The 18,346-nt window shown below is 35.6% G+C and overlaps 1 protein-coding gene across 6 annotated transcripts in view; it reads right to left on the reverse strand.

Annotated features, from left to right (window-relative positions):
- The window catches only part of LOC149319683 (roundabout homolog 1), a 764,680-nt gene that overhangs the window by 102,095 nt on the left and 644,239 nt on the right, over window positions 1-18,346 (reverse strand). For all 6 annotated transcript variants that reach the window (XM_089512200.1, XM_089512201.1, XM_089512203.1 and 3 more), the window contains 3 exons: window positions 17,100-17,257; window positions 2,696-2,816; window positions 1,037-1,175 (listed from right to left, as the gene is read on the reverse strand). In XM_089512200.1, coding sequence (XP_089368326.1) covers window positions 1,037-1,175; window positions 2,696-2,816; window positions 17,100-17,257 — 418 coding nt within the window. The remainder of the gene's footprint in view (window positions 1-1,036; window positions 1,176-2,695; window positions 2,817-17,099; window positions 17,258-18,346) is intronic.

Genomic DNA, 18,346 nt, shown 5'->3' on the forward strand with positions numbered 1-18,346 from the left:
TGTTATTCATCTACTTTGTTATTTCTAACTGTGTGAATGACAGCAAAATTAGGTTATTTTTCTCACATAAAAATGTTGGTTTTGTTTATGCAACTTTACGCTATTATTTCTTTCTGTTCAGGTTTTACCAAAAGAGAATTCCATCATAATTGAAGAACAAAAAAAGATTACTGAGATCATTATGATTACTTTATATCTGCAGTAATGATCTTCTACCTTCTATATAGAATGAGCAAACCAGTGTCTATGCAAATAATTAACAGACACAACTCTGATCTCAGAAGTTTAACAATCAGTGCAAGAATATTTCAACCAACCAGGAGAAAGATGTTGCCATAGTTGAATAAATGCATTTCAGTGGGATACGACAATAGGAAACCACTGAATGTGAATTTCTTAAGTGTTTCAGTTGTATAATCTGTAAACTTAGATAAGGGTTTCTCATCACACTGTGTGTATTAATTAGATAGTTAAATCTTGATGTCTGTGTTACCTAACACTAACAACTGTGTTTGTGAATGGTCACTGCAATTTCCATAATTACTTCTGACTTTATTTTCTGCATTTCATCTTCACTGTTTACAACAACTACAAATGTTAGTTATGTGCATATATAACTCACACTGCAGTCCACAAAAGCTTATGACTATTTCCATGGGGTCTAAATACCCTAAGGGCACTAGATGCTCTCTCATTGTGGAAGCTATGCACAATCATCCCTGGTTAATACTTGGGATAGGAGATGGCCAATGAATACCAGGTGATGTAGGATATATTTCAGAGAAAGGAAATGGCAAAACCACCTCTTCATGGGGACACCATAAGTCAACAGGAGACTCCAAGGCCCACACACAATACATTTCTTACACTTTTAGGTATTATAATAGGTACAACACAAAAGCAATGAAAACTTGTTCGTTTTGCTGGACTACAGGAACACAGCTATCCCCTTCAAAAACCAAACGCACAGTATACTAAAGATCAATACCATAGGATAACTTAAAATAAAAAAAAAGATAAATGAAGTCTACTGAACCTTGCTTTAGGTAGTTCTCCATCATCTTTGCGCCACCTTACTGTTGGCACTGGATCACCACGTGCCTCACAGTTAAATTCTGCACTATCATCTGCAGTTACAGCCAAATTACTGGGTCTTTTCACAAATGATGGCCTTTCTACAGTAAACAAATTGGATAAGAAAAGAGATTAGAATGAAAGAAATCAGAGAAAAATGATAATATAAGTTCCAAAATGCAATTGTTTAAATTGAAAGCTGAAAATATCTATTTCTAAATTAAAATCATGATCCAAAACACACTTCAGAAATAATCCAGTCTGAGACCATTTTAACTGTCCTGGCTCAATTGCTAGGGAATTCTGGGAAGTGTAGCTTTGGGAGACATTTAGCCCTCTCTGTCACAGAGTTCTGGTGCCACAATAAAGTACTATTCCCAGGATTCCCTAAAGTGAGCCAGGACAATTAAAGCAGTCTCAAACTGGATTATTTCTGCAATCTATTTTGGACCCATGACAATTTAACTTAATAAGTGGAAGATAAATACCTGAAAAACAAAATTTCCTTTTCAATATGTCAGCATCAGAAAACTGACATGAACCAGAAACTGTAGCTAAACACCACTACTCAGTATGTAAATGAATCAGTATTACTTGATCAAATCATTCAAATGCCCACAAAACCATATACATGGAGACTAAGCATGTCTGCTTGTAAAGAAAAAAATTGTGCTCCTGTTCCTGCTTTTCCTGTTCTCCTCTGTCCCAGTCACAAGCAGATGGAGATAACCAGGTCTGGGAGGAAGAATACCCCTCTTCCCTACTAACCCAACCACTGAAGAAAAAACAGATTCAGATTATTTGTTTTTATTATGTTTGCTGGATTATTGTACTGAATTGCAGAATGTTTTCTTTTACTGCCTCTTACATTTCTTAGGTTGAGGGACAAAAATACTTTTAATAAACAATAATGGACAGCAAAGAATTGTTTCTTTAACTGGGCTTGATAACACACTGCAGTCCTGTTGGATTTAATGTACCTATTGATCTATGAAACATTTCAGCCAAATTTCTACTGTACTTTTAAATACCCCCAAGTATTTTTAAAGTGTTTGATTGTTGTCTTCTTTTTTTAAAAATTTGACTTTCTTCATGTTTCCATTCCAATTTCTTTTCCTCCCCTGTACCATCAGGTTTGAGAGATTAAAATAGGACTAGGCATCTTTAACACATGTAATAATAATTATTTATTCATACCCCACTCTCCAGCCAAAGGATATCACATATATGTTGAATTGGAAAGCACTAACATTGATTCCAATTAGTTTGCATCATTTATTGTCTCCTACGTTTATCATTAAATCCAGAAGTGCATTTCTGTAGCTGATATTTTTTTACCAAATGTTACAGCACAGTTGTTCTATTCTTGGATTTCCATATGATTATAGCTCCCATAATCCCAGACTACTGGCTATGATGACTGAGGATAACAGGAGTTACAGTCAGGTACTCAAGATAAACCATGCACTAAAAGAGTTATTTGGTTGTTTTGTCTCTCTGTCACAACCAGAATACATATTTATCCATCCTTAAGGCAATGTTCAGTTTAAGAAATCTGTACTCTCTTATTGTTTAAAATATTCTTATTGATTAAAGATCTTAGAGTTGAAGCTTCCTTTACCTAAAACTGTGAGCTCTGCCACTTCACTTTCTCTTTCTCCCACCATGTTTGTTCCAACACAGACATATTTGCCAGCATCATTCTTCCTTGTGTAAGTGATCATCAGCTTTCCTCCTCTGATCTAGAACAAGAAATACATCAAGTGCAGTCAATTTATTTCATATAATTTATTCACATAACCTGAATCTGCTAACAATATTATAATTATATTTCTAAACACTTTCTAGAAGTTTGTTCCCTTTCCATCATATCAATAAAAGCATTAGAGAGTTGCCACAAAGTTGCAGTGCCATATTATCCATGTTTAAATCCTTGGAAGATGGGAGCCCAAATAACAGAGTTGGCCATTCTGTACCCTTGCACTAGATTTCAAAACAGTGATCACACATTTCACTATCTACTTGAATTATGTCTAAGTTAAGAGCAAACAAATATTATTAGAAATTCTATCAATGAATAGGAAATTTATGATTTGATTGTAAGTTACCAAAAGTTTACTTCATTAAAAAGATATATTTGAGTGTACTAAAATTTTACAAACAAATGGAAACCTTTCACTAAGGAGAACCTTTTGAAGACTAGCTGATATACTTACTAGTGTAAAAAGCTGGCTTCTGGGCATCTTGGGGGCATAAAGACAACATGGTGAACAGATGACACATGCCCCCAAGATACCTGGAAGCTGGCTTCAAGCCTGCTGGCTGCCCAGGCGTGGGTCGGCTTCCGAGAGCTCTGGCGATGTGGAGTTTACATACCGCACACCACTAGAGCACCTTAAAGTGGGCTTCCAGCTGTAGTGATAGGTAAACACTGGCTTTTTGCTAGCTCAAAAAGGAGTATCTGTTTGCTACTCCTTTTTTGGCCAGCAAAAAGGTGGATTGGGGTCATGGTGTGTGGTTGCTGCAGCTCCAATCTGCTTTTAGAAAGGACGGCTTAAAGCCACCCCTGGGTTGGGGGGTGTTTTATCGCTAAGTTGTAGCTGTTGTTAATATCCCACCTTTTTCCCAATAGGCACTCAAGGTGTTTAACAACATTTTAAACGTTATATTTTATATGACTGCCAAGAAAATTTAATTGCTTCTCTACCAATTTTATGTTAGAGTATTGCTCCAACAGTTCATATTTATGAATTTTCTCTCTCTCTCTCTCTCTCTCTCTCACACACACACACACACACACACACACACACAAATGCATATATCACGATGAACTCTACGCTACATTCCTTTCCTCACTTTAGGCTTTTATGTGAATTGGCCATTTAAAGAAGCATTAATTATACCACTATACAGTATAATTCTGAATGCATCCAGGTAACTGTAAAGAGAACAGCTACTACATATCATACAAATATGTAACCCTGAATGCACTAAATCTCATCTGATGTCTGAAGATAATTAGAGTTGGTGCCTGTTCATACTGTTCAAGTACAGTAATACTGGGACCTCTAAGTAAGACTAGGAAATAATCCTGCCTGAGGTCCTTGAGAGAGACTGAGATGATAGTAGAGAGCTAGATGGAACAGCTGCTTCACTCATTATAAGGCAGTTCTCTATGTTTGTTTGTTACAGTGTAAAGCTCTCACAGACTGAAAGGATAATTTTGAAACAGATTTAGCACTGGCAGGAGCCCAGCCAAATGCATCTTGGATCCTCTGTGGCACATAAAATTCCTAAAAAATGACTGGCCCAGTGGCAAGAGGAATGGTGGATAACCTCTGAACCTTACAATGGCAGTACTCCCTTATCCAAAATGTTTGGAACTAGAAGCGTTTTGGATTTTGGAATATTTGCATTTACATATTGGGATATCTTGGAGATGGGACCCAAGTTTAAGGATGAAATTCATTTATGTTTTGTATACACCTTATACACATAGCCTGAAGGTAATTTTATACAAAATATTTTAAAATAATTTTGTGCAAAGGTGTCACTATCTCAGCTACATATGTGGACAATATGGGATTTTTGTATATTTAGAATTTTGGAATTTCCAGTAAGTGAGACTCAACCTGTAGCTGGATCAATGCCAACAATCCAATCCCTATATAAAATAAAATCTGAGGCAATTTACTTTTTAAATCAAGATTGAATCTTTGCTAACAAATATATTGTGTCATTCAGACACTATCATCACTCTCATGTTCCAAGCCACACTGCCTCACAGAACAATTCCAGCTTTCTGTCAAAAATGCTGAAGTACCCCAAAGACTATTCATATCTTTCAAATGGAAAAATTCCTGAAGTGACATCCCTGGCTCAATGTGTTCTCCTATTTCCACTTCATAATTTGTTACAAAACTAACATAGCTGTGCTCAGAGGCTTAAGGACACTGACCACAAATGATAATAATTTAGATAGAAGACTGAAGCAAATGTGATAGCAATAGTAAGATTCAGTGTAAAGCAGTGTTATACAACCTAATATGATTACTGGCTGGAAGAAGCATGTTCACAGTGTGAAGTGTTTCACTAAAGCTGCCTACAGCTTGAAATCTATCCCTGCAAACGTGACATCTTGAAGAAGATATGGCTCTTATTATCACTGCAAGACATATGCACACAAAGATGACAGTTTGTTATTGAGATAGATGAACATGCACATATAGTGTTGAATGTGTTGCATACAAATGTCATTTTTTGCCTTTGGCACAGATTGTTTGAGCACAGAAAAAAGTATGTCCTTTATCATCTAAAAAACTAGCAGTGCATAAACTTTCAGGAAGATTTGAGGCATGAAAAATGGAATATTAAAGGTGACCTATTAACACACTACACGAAAGAAGTGGAACATGATTTAATGTTTGTAATATCAAATAATGACTATATTCAACACATAACTAGATTTAACTGGACCAATTTAATTGTAGTTTTAATTTATAAGCATAGGCCAAAGAGAAAGAAAAGAAGAAGTATACACAGTCTGTTATATTTTCGAAGTTAAGCCCAACTGCTCTCTGATTTGAAGGAATAATTTTGCTAGTGTCAAATATTTTTATCCCTTATTAAATAATGTCAGTAAAATGTTTTTCTTCCTATTCACACTGTCCTTTGCTTCTCTTTCACCTTGCTTTGTTTTGTATCAGCAGTATCCTTGCAGAGCCAGCAACATTGATGCAAATAATATTACTGAACACAAACATTAAATAATTGATCACCATACAGTAAATGCATTTGAGGAAAATATTTCTATAGCACGCACACACTGAAATTATTATTTTCATACCCTGTTTGAAGCAGCACAATGTACAGAACGTATCTGCACAAGCAATTAGAATTTTTATGTAAACAAAGAACAATTCATAATAAATTGTACAGTTGTCCCTCTGTTTGTGTGGCCTTTGGATCCGCGTCCTTCACTTATTTGCGAGGGCAAATAAAAGGACTTAGAATGGGGTGTGTACCTGTGGTGCTCATAGGGCCGCATGTCTATTCAAGCCAATAACGCTTGAATATTAGAGCCTTTCTGTTTTTGCGGGGGGCGGCAGAATGGATCCCCCATTAAAATGGAGGGGTGATTGTAATCTCATATGTACCAGTTTATCACATATCAGTAATTTCTTGTGGCTGAAATTTTCATTAAGAGGCATTTGGTGGTATTTGACCTAGATTCCACAATGTTGGCCTATGCTTTTAAATTAAAACTATTTGAATTGCACGCCACGGATTAAGTTAAATTAGTTGTATTCACTTCTAACAAGTCAGTGAGATACTATACATTAGTCATGACTTCAGTACAGCTAATTTCTATGGGGATTCATTTCACCTATTGTACTGAGGATCCAATCTATTACTTCCAATTTTTCCCTCAGAGTCTTTTCAAAATAATAATTCTTCTGAGTTCATTTTATCTCTTCCCACCCTGCAATCTCTAAGAAAATTGTCCCTGTCATGTCTCTGGAATTTCCTACCATTCAGAGAAATGAGAAACAAAATCCTATATTTTCACTTTTTAGCTGCTGCAGATCAGTGCAGAGTAGTATATTTTGAAGGACAGGCACACACCACAACCAGACTTGCTATGCCTCAAGATGAGTTCAAGAATGCATTCATCTATATTAGCCATTCAGCTTTACCAGTTTAAGTTCCACTATGAGAAGATCTTTTGTAAAGACAATGAACAGCCCACTCAATACCAAGCAATGTCAAAATACTTTCCATTATAACTGGTATAGGTTGTAAGAATATATTATTCTGGAATAAGCGAGTTGTCAAAATCTATAGTTGTGAACAAAATTAAAAATCAAATTGAACTCAATTCAATTTTTTCATTTCTTCCCTATTGTCAAGAAAGTATTGGGATTCTATGTATTTGTATCATTCTGTTTTTATACATATGTACATGCTTCAAAAGTCAAACACTCTAAAGATGATCTTCTACTCATAAATATAAAAGAATAAAATGTAAAAAGTACTATAAATTACTACATTGTAAAGTATTTTCCAGGATTAGAGAGAGTTATAAATAACAATTTAATGCTAAGAACACAAATACATCTGCATGAATTTCAAAATAAAAAGTATATCACCATTTGTTAGTAATATATTTCTATATATAACCCACATTAGTTTGGTGGGTTAAAAGTAAACCACTATCAACAATTGCTCCTAAATAAATCTACCTGAATCCTCTGATAAGTGACCAATGTGTCTTGTGGCTTTCTGTTGATTCTAATTGCTGTTTCCTTTCATTACAACTTGAAAAAATAATGCAATTAACTCTCTTCTTGTTGAACCTGATTTTCTGTTAAACCAACTACATGTCTTTTCTTGCCAAATAAGACAAGTTCAGCCATTCTTCACATATTCTAAATGGTGCTGTGTCCTACATTTGTCTCCTGACAAGACAGAACATTTTGGAAAGCTATCATATATGGTGCCAATCCTTTGTTATTTCCTGCCCTTTGATTTGCTCAAAGGAGCATTAAACACACGTAAAAAATGTAGAATCTTTATTTCCCCAGTTCTAAACATTTCTTTGATTCAGAAACCTGGTTGCTTCATAGGAGAACCACAACAACATGAGAGTTTTCATTGCTTATGCTACTTATTGGTTGATACTGGACTGAAAGGAAGGGTCTCAAGGAATAGAATCTCTGAGGCTGTCCTCAGGTTGGAGAAGCTGCAAGACTGCCAGTGATAACAAAATAATAATGGAATTCTAGCCTCCCCCTTTAACGTACTACCAGACTTGGATTGTGTAACAGACATTATTATATTGTACAGTCGGTTCTCTGTATCCACATATTCTTTATCCATAGATTCAACCATCCAGTTAGATCCAACCATCCACATAGATTCAACCATCCAAAAAGCAAACCAGGATTTTGCTATTTTATATCAGGGACACACTTTTGCTACGTCTTTCTTTTCAATGGGACTTGAGCATCTGAGAGGGAGTTCACCAGGCAGGTCCAGCTCCATCAGGACTAGCCTGGAAGAAGGAAGAGCCCTCCCTCCAATCCATCTGCCTTGGTCCAGGCCTCAGAGGGAGAGAAGAACCATTGGACCTCATCCCCTTTCCCTCCACCATTCCCTTTTCCTTTTGTTTCGTGTCTTTTAGATTGTAAGCCTGAGGGCAGGGAACTGTCTGATTAAAAACAATAATTGTAAGCCGCCCTGAGAGCCATTAGGGCTGAAGGGCAGGATATAAATGCCTAAATAAATAAATAAATAAATATGGATTGTGATATCCACAGGGTGTTCAGGAACCAAATCCCAGCAAATACCAAGAGCTCACTGAATATCAGTTATGGATTGTCTCTGCCACATGGCCTTCTCTGCCTCATTTTATTCTAATTGCCTCTCTCATGTCAAGCTAGAGAGGGGCATTCACTCAGTGGGGACATGAACCTAAATCCCCGAGGTCTCAATCCAGCATTTTAGCAAGTACACCACACTGGCTTGCCTATCAACATTCTGATAGTATTCTGGCATTTTTCCTAATATACACATTTTTGCATGTGCTTTTATATAACGTATCTTGGTATCAAATCTTGCCTGCTATTCACATCTTTTGGAAGCAATGTTCCTTAATATAATGCACTCAACTAATATACACATACTTTTGAGCATACATCTCCCAGCATACATACACATAAGTATATTTCTGTTTCATATCTATTTGTCTAGGGTTGATATTGTGAGGACGTATGGATCAGGTTGATTATCATTGTTTATAGAGATCTGTGCAGATGTTCATTTCTGTCCATGCCGGTTTCTGACTTATATCACTTTGGCATAATGGTCAGTTAGTTGCCTTCTTCTGTTGTATGTAAGATCACTCAAAACTTTTTTAGATACAGCTAAAATGAAATACCTAATATACCTTGTTCTACTAGCATATTGTGCTTCCAATACAAAATAACATTTCCTAGTGAAAAGCTACAGGTGTGGTTGTTGCACACCTATTAAGGCTTCTACTATACAGATTGAATATGTTATCTGAATAAACATGAATTAAGCTGTTTTTATCTGTTTCAAACATGATACTACAAAATAAGATGTTAGCATTACGGAATACAAATAGCTCTTAAATTATTTATATAGGCTTGGAAAGTAGAATAGTGATACAGGCCTTCAGGGTTTATGAATGGCAGAACATTTTTTTTTATTTTACCTTATTGTCTATTTAAGGATCAATATTAATAATTTGATTTCATATTGATTAAAATACCTTTACAGGTAACAAAAAAAAGAACCAATTATATTCACTAGTCTGTTCTTTTACTCCATGTAATTCCTGTAATATCCCATGAAATCTTAAGTGTACAATCAATTTAATTCTGTTGTGATTTTCTGTCTTTCATTAACTCTCTGAAAATAGCTTCCACTTGCAAATAAAACCACTTCGTCTTGGTTACCCAAACCTCAAAACCACATAAACTGTGACACAAAGTATCTACTTTTCTGGCTAGTCCTGCATGGGAGACTTGGGAAAGGCCCAAAAACATATATTTCAATCTTGCTTGCTATCTGTTCCTGGCACAGTGGTAGAAAAAGGTAATTGCAACTGTTCAGTTGACGAAATCAAAGATCAGAAATAATTTTTGATTCTTTGTGCTTTGAATTTTAATTTTCCTATAATCAAAAGTCATATATAGGAACCTTAGAAATGCAAAGCTATCCAAACTAGAATGCAAAATAAGCAAAATATGAAATGACTAGACTAAAAGAAAACAAAATGTATCACAGCAATACAGACAAGAATGCACTAATTATTCACATCTGTTTGCAAGATCCAAGTATGAGAATCCCACTTTTTCCAGTTGTAAAGTAAACATTTATTCCTTTGATTGAGACAATGTAATGACTAAAAAGTCAAAATACAAACTGAGGGTGGATTCTCTCCATAGATGTTCAGGTTACGGCATTCTTTGCTGTTGACTTCTTCAACATCAAATTTTTTAAAGCATGAAAAATTAATATAAATTATATACATATTCATACTGCAACATTGTTCCAACTCAGTATCATTTTGAATTGGCCAACTCAGTCACACGTGCAAGGTGATTTTCAGCTCCCATAGCCTGTGAGATTATGGATACAATGAATATTTTTTACATCTCTTTCATGAATATTCAAAATAGCAGACAGGTGTTCTAAATAGTATGCTTACAATAATAACAGTTACTCTCTCGCTCTGTGTGTGTGTGTATGCTCTCAAGTCAACTGCCAACATATGGTGACCCCATTAATTTAATAGGCCTTTCTTAGGTAAGGAATACTCAGAGGTGGTTTGCCAATTGTTTCCTCTGAAATATAGCCCACAGAACCTGGTATTCTTTGGAAGTCTCCATTCAAGTACTAACCTAAGCTGATCCTGCTTAGCTTCCATGATCAGACAGAATTAGATTATTTTAGAGTATTTAGGCAGACTTAATAAATAAGCAGATTAAAAATGAAAAGAATATATGAGTTGTGCCTGGTACACAGTGCATGAAACCCACTGGGTGAGCTTGGGTAAGTCATACTCTCAGTACATACGCAATGACAGCCATCATGATTTAGTGGTCTGATTGCAGAACTTAGGTTTTAATATTGCTGTTATTTTTTAAAACCTTTGTAAAAAATATTTTAGTTTAATCTTGTTTTATATTTCTGTAAGCTGCCTTAGATCCCATCCTAAGAGAAAGGTGAGGTTTAAATTCAATAAAATAAATAAATATGCCAGCTAGGACTAATGAGAGTTGAAGCTGAGCAATTCTGTGAGACAGCGTGTCACTCACACATGGAATAATGGAAGTTCAAGAAATGAGAAGAAAAGAACAAGGCATAGAATACCACACAAAGAGGAAGGCAGAGCCACTCCACCATGCCAAGATACATTAATTCCACCAGATATTTGAACTAATACAAATCATTCAGGTAGATATACACATTTTATTTTGTATGAGACAAATCTGTATACCCCCCCACACCACTATTTTAAAGTTACGCAGAAATGCACCTCCTCTTTTCACTACCTCTCAAAATGTCAAGTATTCTTGGGAAGTTTGCATTGTTAGCTATCAAAGACTTTTGTAGTTCATTTAACAAGGGACCATGTAAACACTTCCTTAATTATAGCTCGGTGTACCTGAGTCTAACTAATTCCTAATGAATACTTTCAGTTCTGTCAAATAATTCAAAGGAAATCTGCAGTAGCTATCTGATTTAAAATAGCAATTCCTAATTTCCTGTAACATTTTTATTTACAGTTTTATTTGCTCCGCAGAGCTACAGCCAACTTATTTACTAAAACCATTAGAATTCAGCAAAAAGCAGCTATTTGAAAATTACCCCAAATATTTGATCTCTATAATAACAACTAAAGAAGATGTAATAGTAATTATAAAAAATGGAGACCAAAGAACAACCAATATCACATCTTAAGGATTTTGTCAAAATGTAACGGAAGCAGGTATTTGAGGCTTAAAACAATTGCTTCCTTATCAGACAATGCCAAATACATAAGAAATAACAATACTATGATAATAAATAATGAATTATAATATATAATTTATTATATAATACAGTCGGCCCTCCTTATCCACGGATTTTTTATCTACAGATTCAAGCATCCATGGCTTGAAAATATTCCAAAAAAGTATAAATTCCAAATAGCAAGCCTTGATTTTCCATTTTATATAAGGGACACCATTTTACTATGTCATTGTATTTAATGGGACTTGGGCACCCACAGATTTTATCTGTTGGGGATCCTGGAACCAAACCCCAGAGGATAACAAGAGCCCACATTATATAATAAAATTATATATATATGTTGGACAGCCAAGAAGAAAAACAGGTTTTAGAAAAGATCAGGTATGAAATCTGTCTGGAAAACAAGATGAAAAGACAGTGATGCTAGGAAAGGTGGAAGGCAGTAAAAAGCCAGACTGTTACACTCATTCAAAGAGACCACAAATGTGAGCTTGCAGGACCTGAGCAGAGATGTAGAAGGGCAGGGATTCTTGGAGATTGGTCATCGAAAGAGCCGCAATGAGTTGAAGTCGACTCAAGGGCAGTTGACAACAACAAATATAATAATATAATACTGTATTATAATAATATATAATAAAGATATCATTGTTTCTTGGATTTTGTTGTATTTTGCTGAAAAGCCAACATGGCTGCCCCTGAATATGTTTCCCAAATGCATAATTTGCCATCTCCTCTTTGACCCTTCCTCTATCAGAGCAATTCATCTTTGAAAGGAAGGAGATTAATTTTCTGCTAGGTTCTTCTTTCATCTGTTACACATAGATTTCCTTTAGCTGACAGGTATAATGACTTTTTCTATTTCTTCTGTTTTTCTCTCTAGTCATCTAGATACTTTAAATGTTTGGCTTGGAAAGAAAGAAAAATAGAATTCTGAATGCTCTGTAAGAAAACGGAATTGCCCTTTGAAGTACTTTACTATTTCTTTCACTATAGCAAAAACTATTTTTGATTGAACTAAAGCTTTGATTCAGACATTCTTCCCAGAATGGAAGTGTACACTAATTTCTGCACCCATTCTCAGTATCATTTTTCCAACCCAAAGTGTAATCACAAACTTAATTTTCCTAGACATAGAAAACACTGCAGAGCTCTGATGTGCGGCTTAGAGGATCAGGCAGACCAGGAATGAAGCTACAACATATCTGAACCATAATTCATTAAAATTTTGAGTTATGCACACAACTATAATGAAAATTTCTATGCATTATTCATTTTTTAAAACTTCCTCTGAAAAGATGAGAATCAAAAACATGAAAAGATGAATTACTTCTCAAGGATTTTCTTTTAAAATGTGAATGACAATAACTGGAACAAATGATACGGAAGTGTTATTACAAAAGGAAGGAAATTAGATCCATAATATTTAACCCTGCTTCCCAGGATAAACTTTCCACTTCCTGGTTTTAAGATTTTTCAGATACATGCTAGTTAATATATTTCATATATTAATAGCATGTAACACCTGCTGTTTTAAGATCTTTGGCATGTGTTTCCAGGGGTCTCTCAGTTCATGAAAGTAGTTGGAGAAACAGGCCCAAATAAAAATGTTTATGAAAATATAAACATTTGCCTATTTTCTCATAAGTCACACTAGGACTGATTTATATCTTCTCATGTTTACAGTAATAGTGAAATCAATGACACTGAAGTCAGTTATAGCTAGCATGTCTCGTGATTCAAATGAAACTATCCTAAGCATGAATAAGACTGAATTCACCCCACTCTGTTTAATGAAGCTTGGCCCCTATCAAGTGTTTGTTGTTGTTAACTGCCATCAAGTTCATTTCCATCTACCATGACCCTATGAATGTGAGACCTCCAAGTCACCCTGTCATCAACAGCCTGTTCAGGTGTTGCGAGCGGCTTCCTTGACTGAGACTATCCATCTTGGAATATTGTCTTCCTCTTTTCCTACTGCCTCCTTATTTCTTCTAGTGAATTGTGTCTTCTCTTGGTATGTCCAAAATACAATAGTCTCAGTTTAGTCATTTTGGCTTCCAGGGAAAGTTCAGGCTTGTTTTGTTTCAGGACCCTTTTTTCCCCTCCCTGCAGTCCATGGTATCTGTAGAATTCTTCTCCAGCAATAAATTTTAAATGAGTTGATTTTCTAGTTATCAGCTTTCCTCACTGTCCAACTTTCACAATCATACACAGACTGGACATAAGATGTCAAGGACAATTTTAACTTTAGTATTCAATGACATATATCTTGATACTTCAGGATCTTGTTTAGTTTCTTCATAGCTGCCCTTCCATGTCCTAGCCTTTTCCCAATTTCCTGACTGCAATCTCCATTCTAATGAATGACTGAGAAAATGTATGGAATATCTTGAACTATTTTAAAGCCTTCATTATTTACTTTACAGTTACATAAATAATCTCTGGTCATTATTTTTGTTTTCTTAAGGTTCAACTATAAGCCTGCCTTTGCACTTTCTATCTTGACTCTCTTTACTAATTGTTCCAAGTCTTTGCTATTTTTGTGCTAGTAGTATGGTATCGTTTGCATATATTAAATGGTTGATGTTCCTGCCTCAAGTTTTCACATCTTTTTCCTCTAAGTCTAATCCTGCTTTACATATGATATATTCAGCATACAAAATAAACAGATAGGTTAATAAGAAATAGGCTTGCCTAACCCCCTTGCCAACTGGAAACCATTCTGTTTTTCTGTATTCTGTCCTGACAGTTGCCTCTTGTCCTGAGTACAGATTTACACATCAAGGCAATCAAATTTCTTCAAGGGCAATTCATAATTTTTATGACCTACACAATCAAAGGCTTTGCTATAATCTGTAAGGCACAGGTTGATTTTCTTCTTAAAGTATTTGGTGCACTTGATTACTGAACATAAACTTTCAATATGATCCCTAGTGCCTTTTCCTTTCCAGAACCCATCTTAGACATCTGGCATTTCTTATCCCGTATATGGTAAAATAATTTTTTTTGGTAGAATTTTAAGCATCACTTTACCTGTATGAGAAATTAATGCAATGGTCCTGTAGTTATTGCAATGCCCTGTGTCTCCTTTCTTGGGGATTAGAAAGCATGTCAAGCATTTCCAATTCATGGGCCATTGTTTTATTTCCACATCATTGGCAGTCTTTAGTTATAAGCAGAATAGATTATTTCTCCATATCTTGAAGTAACTTTATTGGCATGCCATATGTTCCTGATGATTGATTTCTCCCAAGTACCCTGAGTACAGCTTCCACTTCACTTTCTAAAACTGTAGCTTCATCTTAAAATGGTTCTTACTTGAATTAATCTGTCATCTTTTCATCTCTTTTATTCAGTTCTTCAGTGTATTTTTTCCCATCAGCTTTTTATTTGTACTTGGTCATTTAATGTCTAAGAACCATTGTGGTGTAGTGGTGTGAGCACTGAACTAGGACTCTGGAGAGTCAACTATAGAAACCCACTGGGTGACCTTGGACAAGTTACACTCTCTCAGCCTCAGAAAAGGGCAATTACAAACCCACAAATCTTGCCAAGAAAACCCTATGACAGTTTCACTTTTGTCAGAAATTACTAGAAGGCACACAACAACAACATGAAATTTGTTTCCCTGCTTCATGGAGAATTCCCACACTTGGTTTAAAATTTCCTTTGATTTCATGTTCTTTTGTTCTTTCTTTTGTGTTGTAGTTTTTTATGCTTTTTGTATGACTTCAGTATATAATCTTTCAACTTCTTCCTTTTCTGCCTCTGAGGATTATGGTTATTATTGATTGGTTTTATCTGGAGTCTTATTAAAATTATTCAGTCTGACTTCTCCTCAATATTAATGTCACCCCAATTCTTCTTAGATTTTCATGTCTGGAGTAAAGTACTGTGTAATTATGACATTCCTTTCTTGTATCATTCCTGTCTATTTTAATTTGTTTATCCCCAATATTATAATGTTTATACATTCCTTTTCTTGTTTTACAATATCTAGCTTCCCCTGATTCATGCTTCTCACATTCTATGTTTCTATAATATGTGTTGTGCAGCTTTAGACTTTCCTTTAATTTCTGGGCATGTCAAAGGCTGAATGTCTTTTTGGCTTGAGTCCAAGACCATCATTAGCCACAGTGCTACTGCTTACTGTCCTCTGCTCTACCCATGTGCTCTACCCATGGAATAATTTCCTGAAATCAAGAGCTATTCAACAGTGGAATATTCTGCCTTCAAGTGTGGTGGAGTTTCCTTCTTTGGAAGTTTTTTAAACAGAGGTTGGATGGCCATCTCTTGGGGCTGCTTTGGATGCATATTCCTGCATCACAGGGGTTGCACCTGATGGCCCTTGAGGTCTCTTCCAACTCTATTATTCTACACATAGAAAATCCTGTTGTCAACTACACGGAAAGGCAGATGAACTAAAAACAAACTTTACCCCAGTGTCCAAATATATTCGATTTGGGGATTTTGTTAGTCATTTGATAAAATAAAACATTATGTATACTTCTAGAATAAATCCAAGATGGTACCTCTGGAACCTCAAATTAACACATTAAGAAGAAACTATCTCATTTTGTTATCTTTAAGTCCATGCTCTGATATACTATGTAAATCACCCAACATAACTCCAATTATAATCTACAGTTTTATCACTTTCTCCAACTGATCCTAAAGTAAAAGTCCTATATGAGAGGTACATAATGGAAATCAGATGGAAGTCAGTCATTACACTCTGAAAGCTTGATTAGTTATGCATGACAGGTAACCTCTATATAGTGTTACAAGACATGACAAGCAACACATTATATGTCATCTTGTCTTAAATCTTGCAGAGTTTTAACACAATAAACCCCTTCATGCACATAAACCCAAAGAGAAGTTCACATGGCTTATCATGGATTTCTTTTAAATTTCAAAAAGGAGGGCGGAAGGGAGAAAAACTGCAGCCCTGCAGAGATGCTACTGTGTTCTGAAAATCTGCTGTTCATTTTCTTCATCCACAGTAACCGTTCATGATACACAGCATGGCATAATGGTTTGAATGTTGAGCTATGACTCTAGAAACCAGAATTTGATTCTTAGCTCAGCCATGAAATCCACTGGGTGATCTTGGACAAGTCATATTGTCTCACCTCAGGAGAAAAAAATGACAAACACCCTCTGAACAAATCTTTCCAAGAAACCCCCATGATAGATCTATCTTAGGATCTCCACAACAACTCTACACATTATTGTAGATGAGGAAATGAACCAATTTTTTTCATAACTCTTTTAGCAATTTTAACTTTGTTTTCTCTTCCATGAAATAGAAGCACAAAAGAATGCAGTCTCCTGCACTTCCTAACACCCAACAGCAAATACATTAATATTCTCCCTGCATATTCTATTATCCCTTTAGGATGTACATAGACACTTGCAGTTACATTTCTGGTGTTTGATGAGTTAATTATTTTATTTAACGTTATTTAAATGCTTACTGTAATTCTTTCATCTTTATCGTCAAGCGGGGATGCATCTTTTTTCCATGAAATAGTAGGCTCTGGATGGCCTCTAGGAGGTTGGCATTCCATCACAGCTGGTTCACCAACTGCTACCATAACATCAGAGGGATTTTGTCTGAAGTCATCACGCAGTACTAAAAGAGTGAAAGGGATGGGGGAAGAAAATCAATACATTCATCAGAGGTGAACAGTTTTCCTTAAGCAGCTACTATTTTGAATGAAAAAGATCAGTGTATTAGAGAGCATTAATTTGCTTTTGATCCAAGACTGGAATGTACATTCCCCTTCTTTATGTCATTACAATAAGCCTAAGTATCCTTTATAACAATACAGTTGCTTGCCACTTTTTAACTGAGAAGTATTTCATTTTTGAGCATAGGGATGTATGCATGTTTGATGGAAGACTCTTATTTTAACTCTTTGATACTTCTGACTGTATAGCCATTATAAAACTCTTATGCCTGGCATAGATTTTTTCCCATGTTATGTGCCACTGATTTTTTTAAAATCATACCTACACTCAAATAGTGTATGTTGAGTGGGGGGGGGGGGGACTGCCAAAATGCAAATAAGGTCAAAAACACACTACATAAATAATACAGTTTGAGACTGCTTTAACTGCCTTGGCTCAGTGCTAAGGAATCCTAGGGATTGTAGTTTATTGTGACACCAAAACTCTCTGTCAGAGAAAGCTAAACGTCTCACAAAACTTCAGTTCCCAGAATTCCCTAGCATTGAGCCAGGACAGTTGAAGTGGTTTCAAACTGGATTATTTCTGCAGTGTAATTTGGACCAATAACTAAAAACTGTATTTGATACAAAAATATTACACACATATGGAGGTGCATACCCAGATCCTAATAGTTTGTCAAGCATAATGGGGCAGGAATTTGAATGCATACCTTCTACAGAACTCATGGGGATTTTTCATATGTAACTCTGAAAGTCATCCTCTCAATATATATATACCTCTCAATATATATATATATATATACACACACACACACACACACACACACACACACGTGTATACTGTTGCTGCTTTGGATCCATAAATTCAACCATATTATTATTAAATGACAACGACATGAATGTGGACATGTTGAAGGGTGCACATTCACATCATTGCCATTTAATAATATGGGGCCCAATTATTCGAGGTTTTCTTGCATCTGTGGGGCTTCTAGAATCTTTCCACGGCCACACTGCTACTCCCTGTGAGA

Source organism: Sceloporus occidentalis, unplaced genomic scaffold (assembly GCF_023333645.1).
Source record: "Sceloporus occidentalis isolate IW3139 unplaced genomic scaffold, rSceOcc1.0.p SCAF_2, whole genome shotgun sequence".
In the NCBI taxonomy this organism is placed as follows: domain Eukaryota; kingdom Metazoa; phylum Chordata; class Lepidosauria; order Squamata; family Phrynosomatidae; genus Sceloporus; species Sceloporus occidentalis.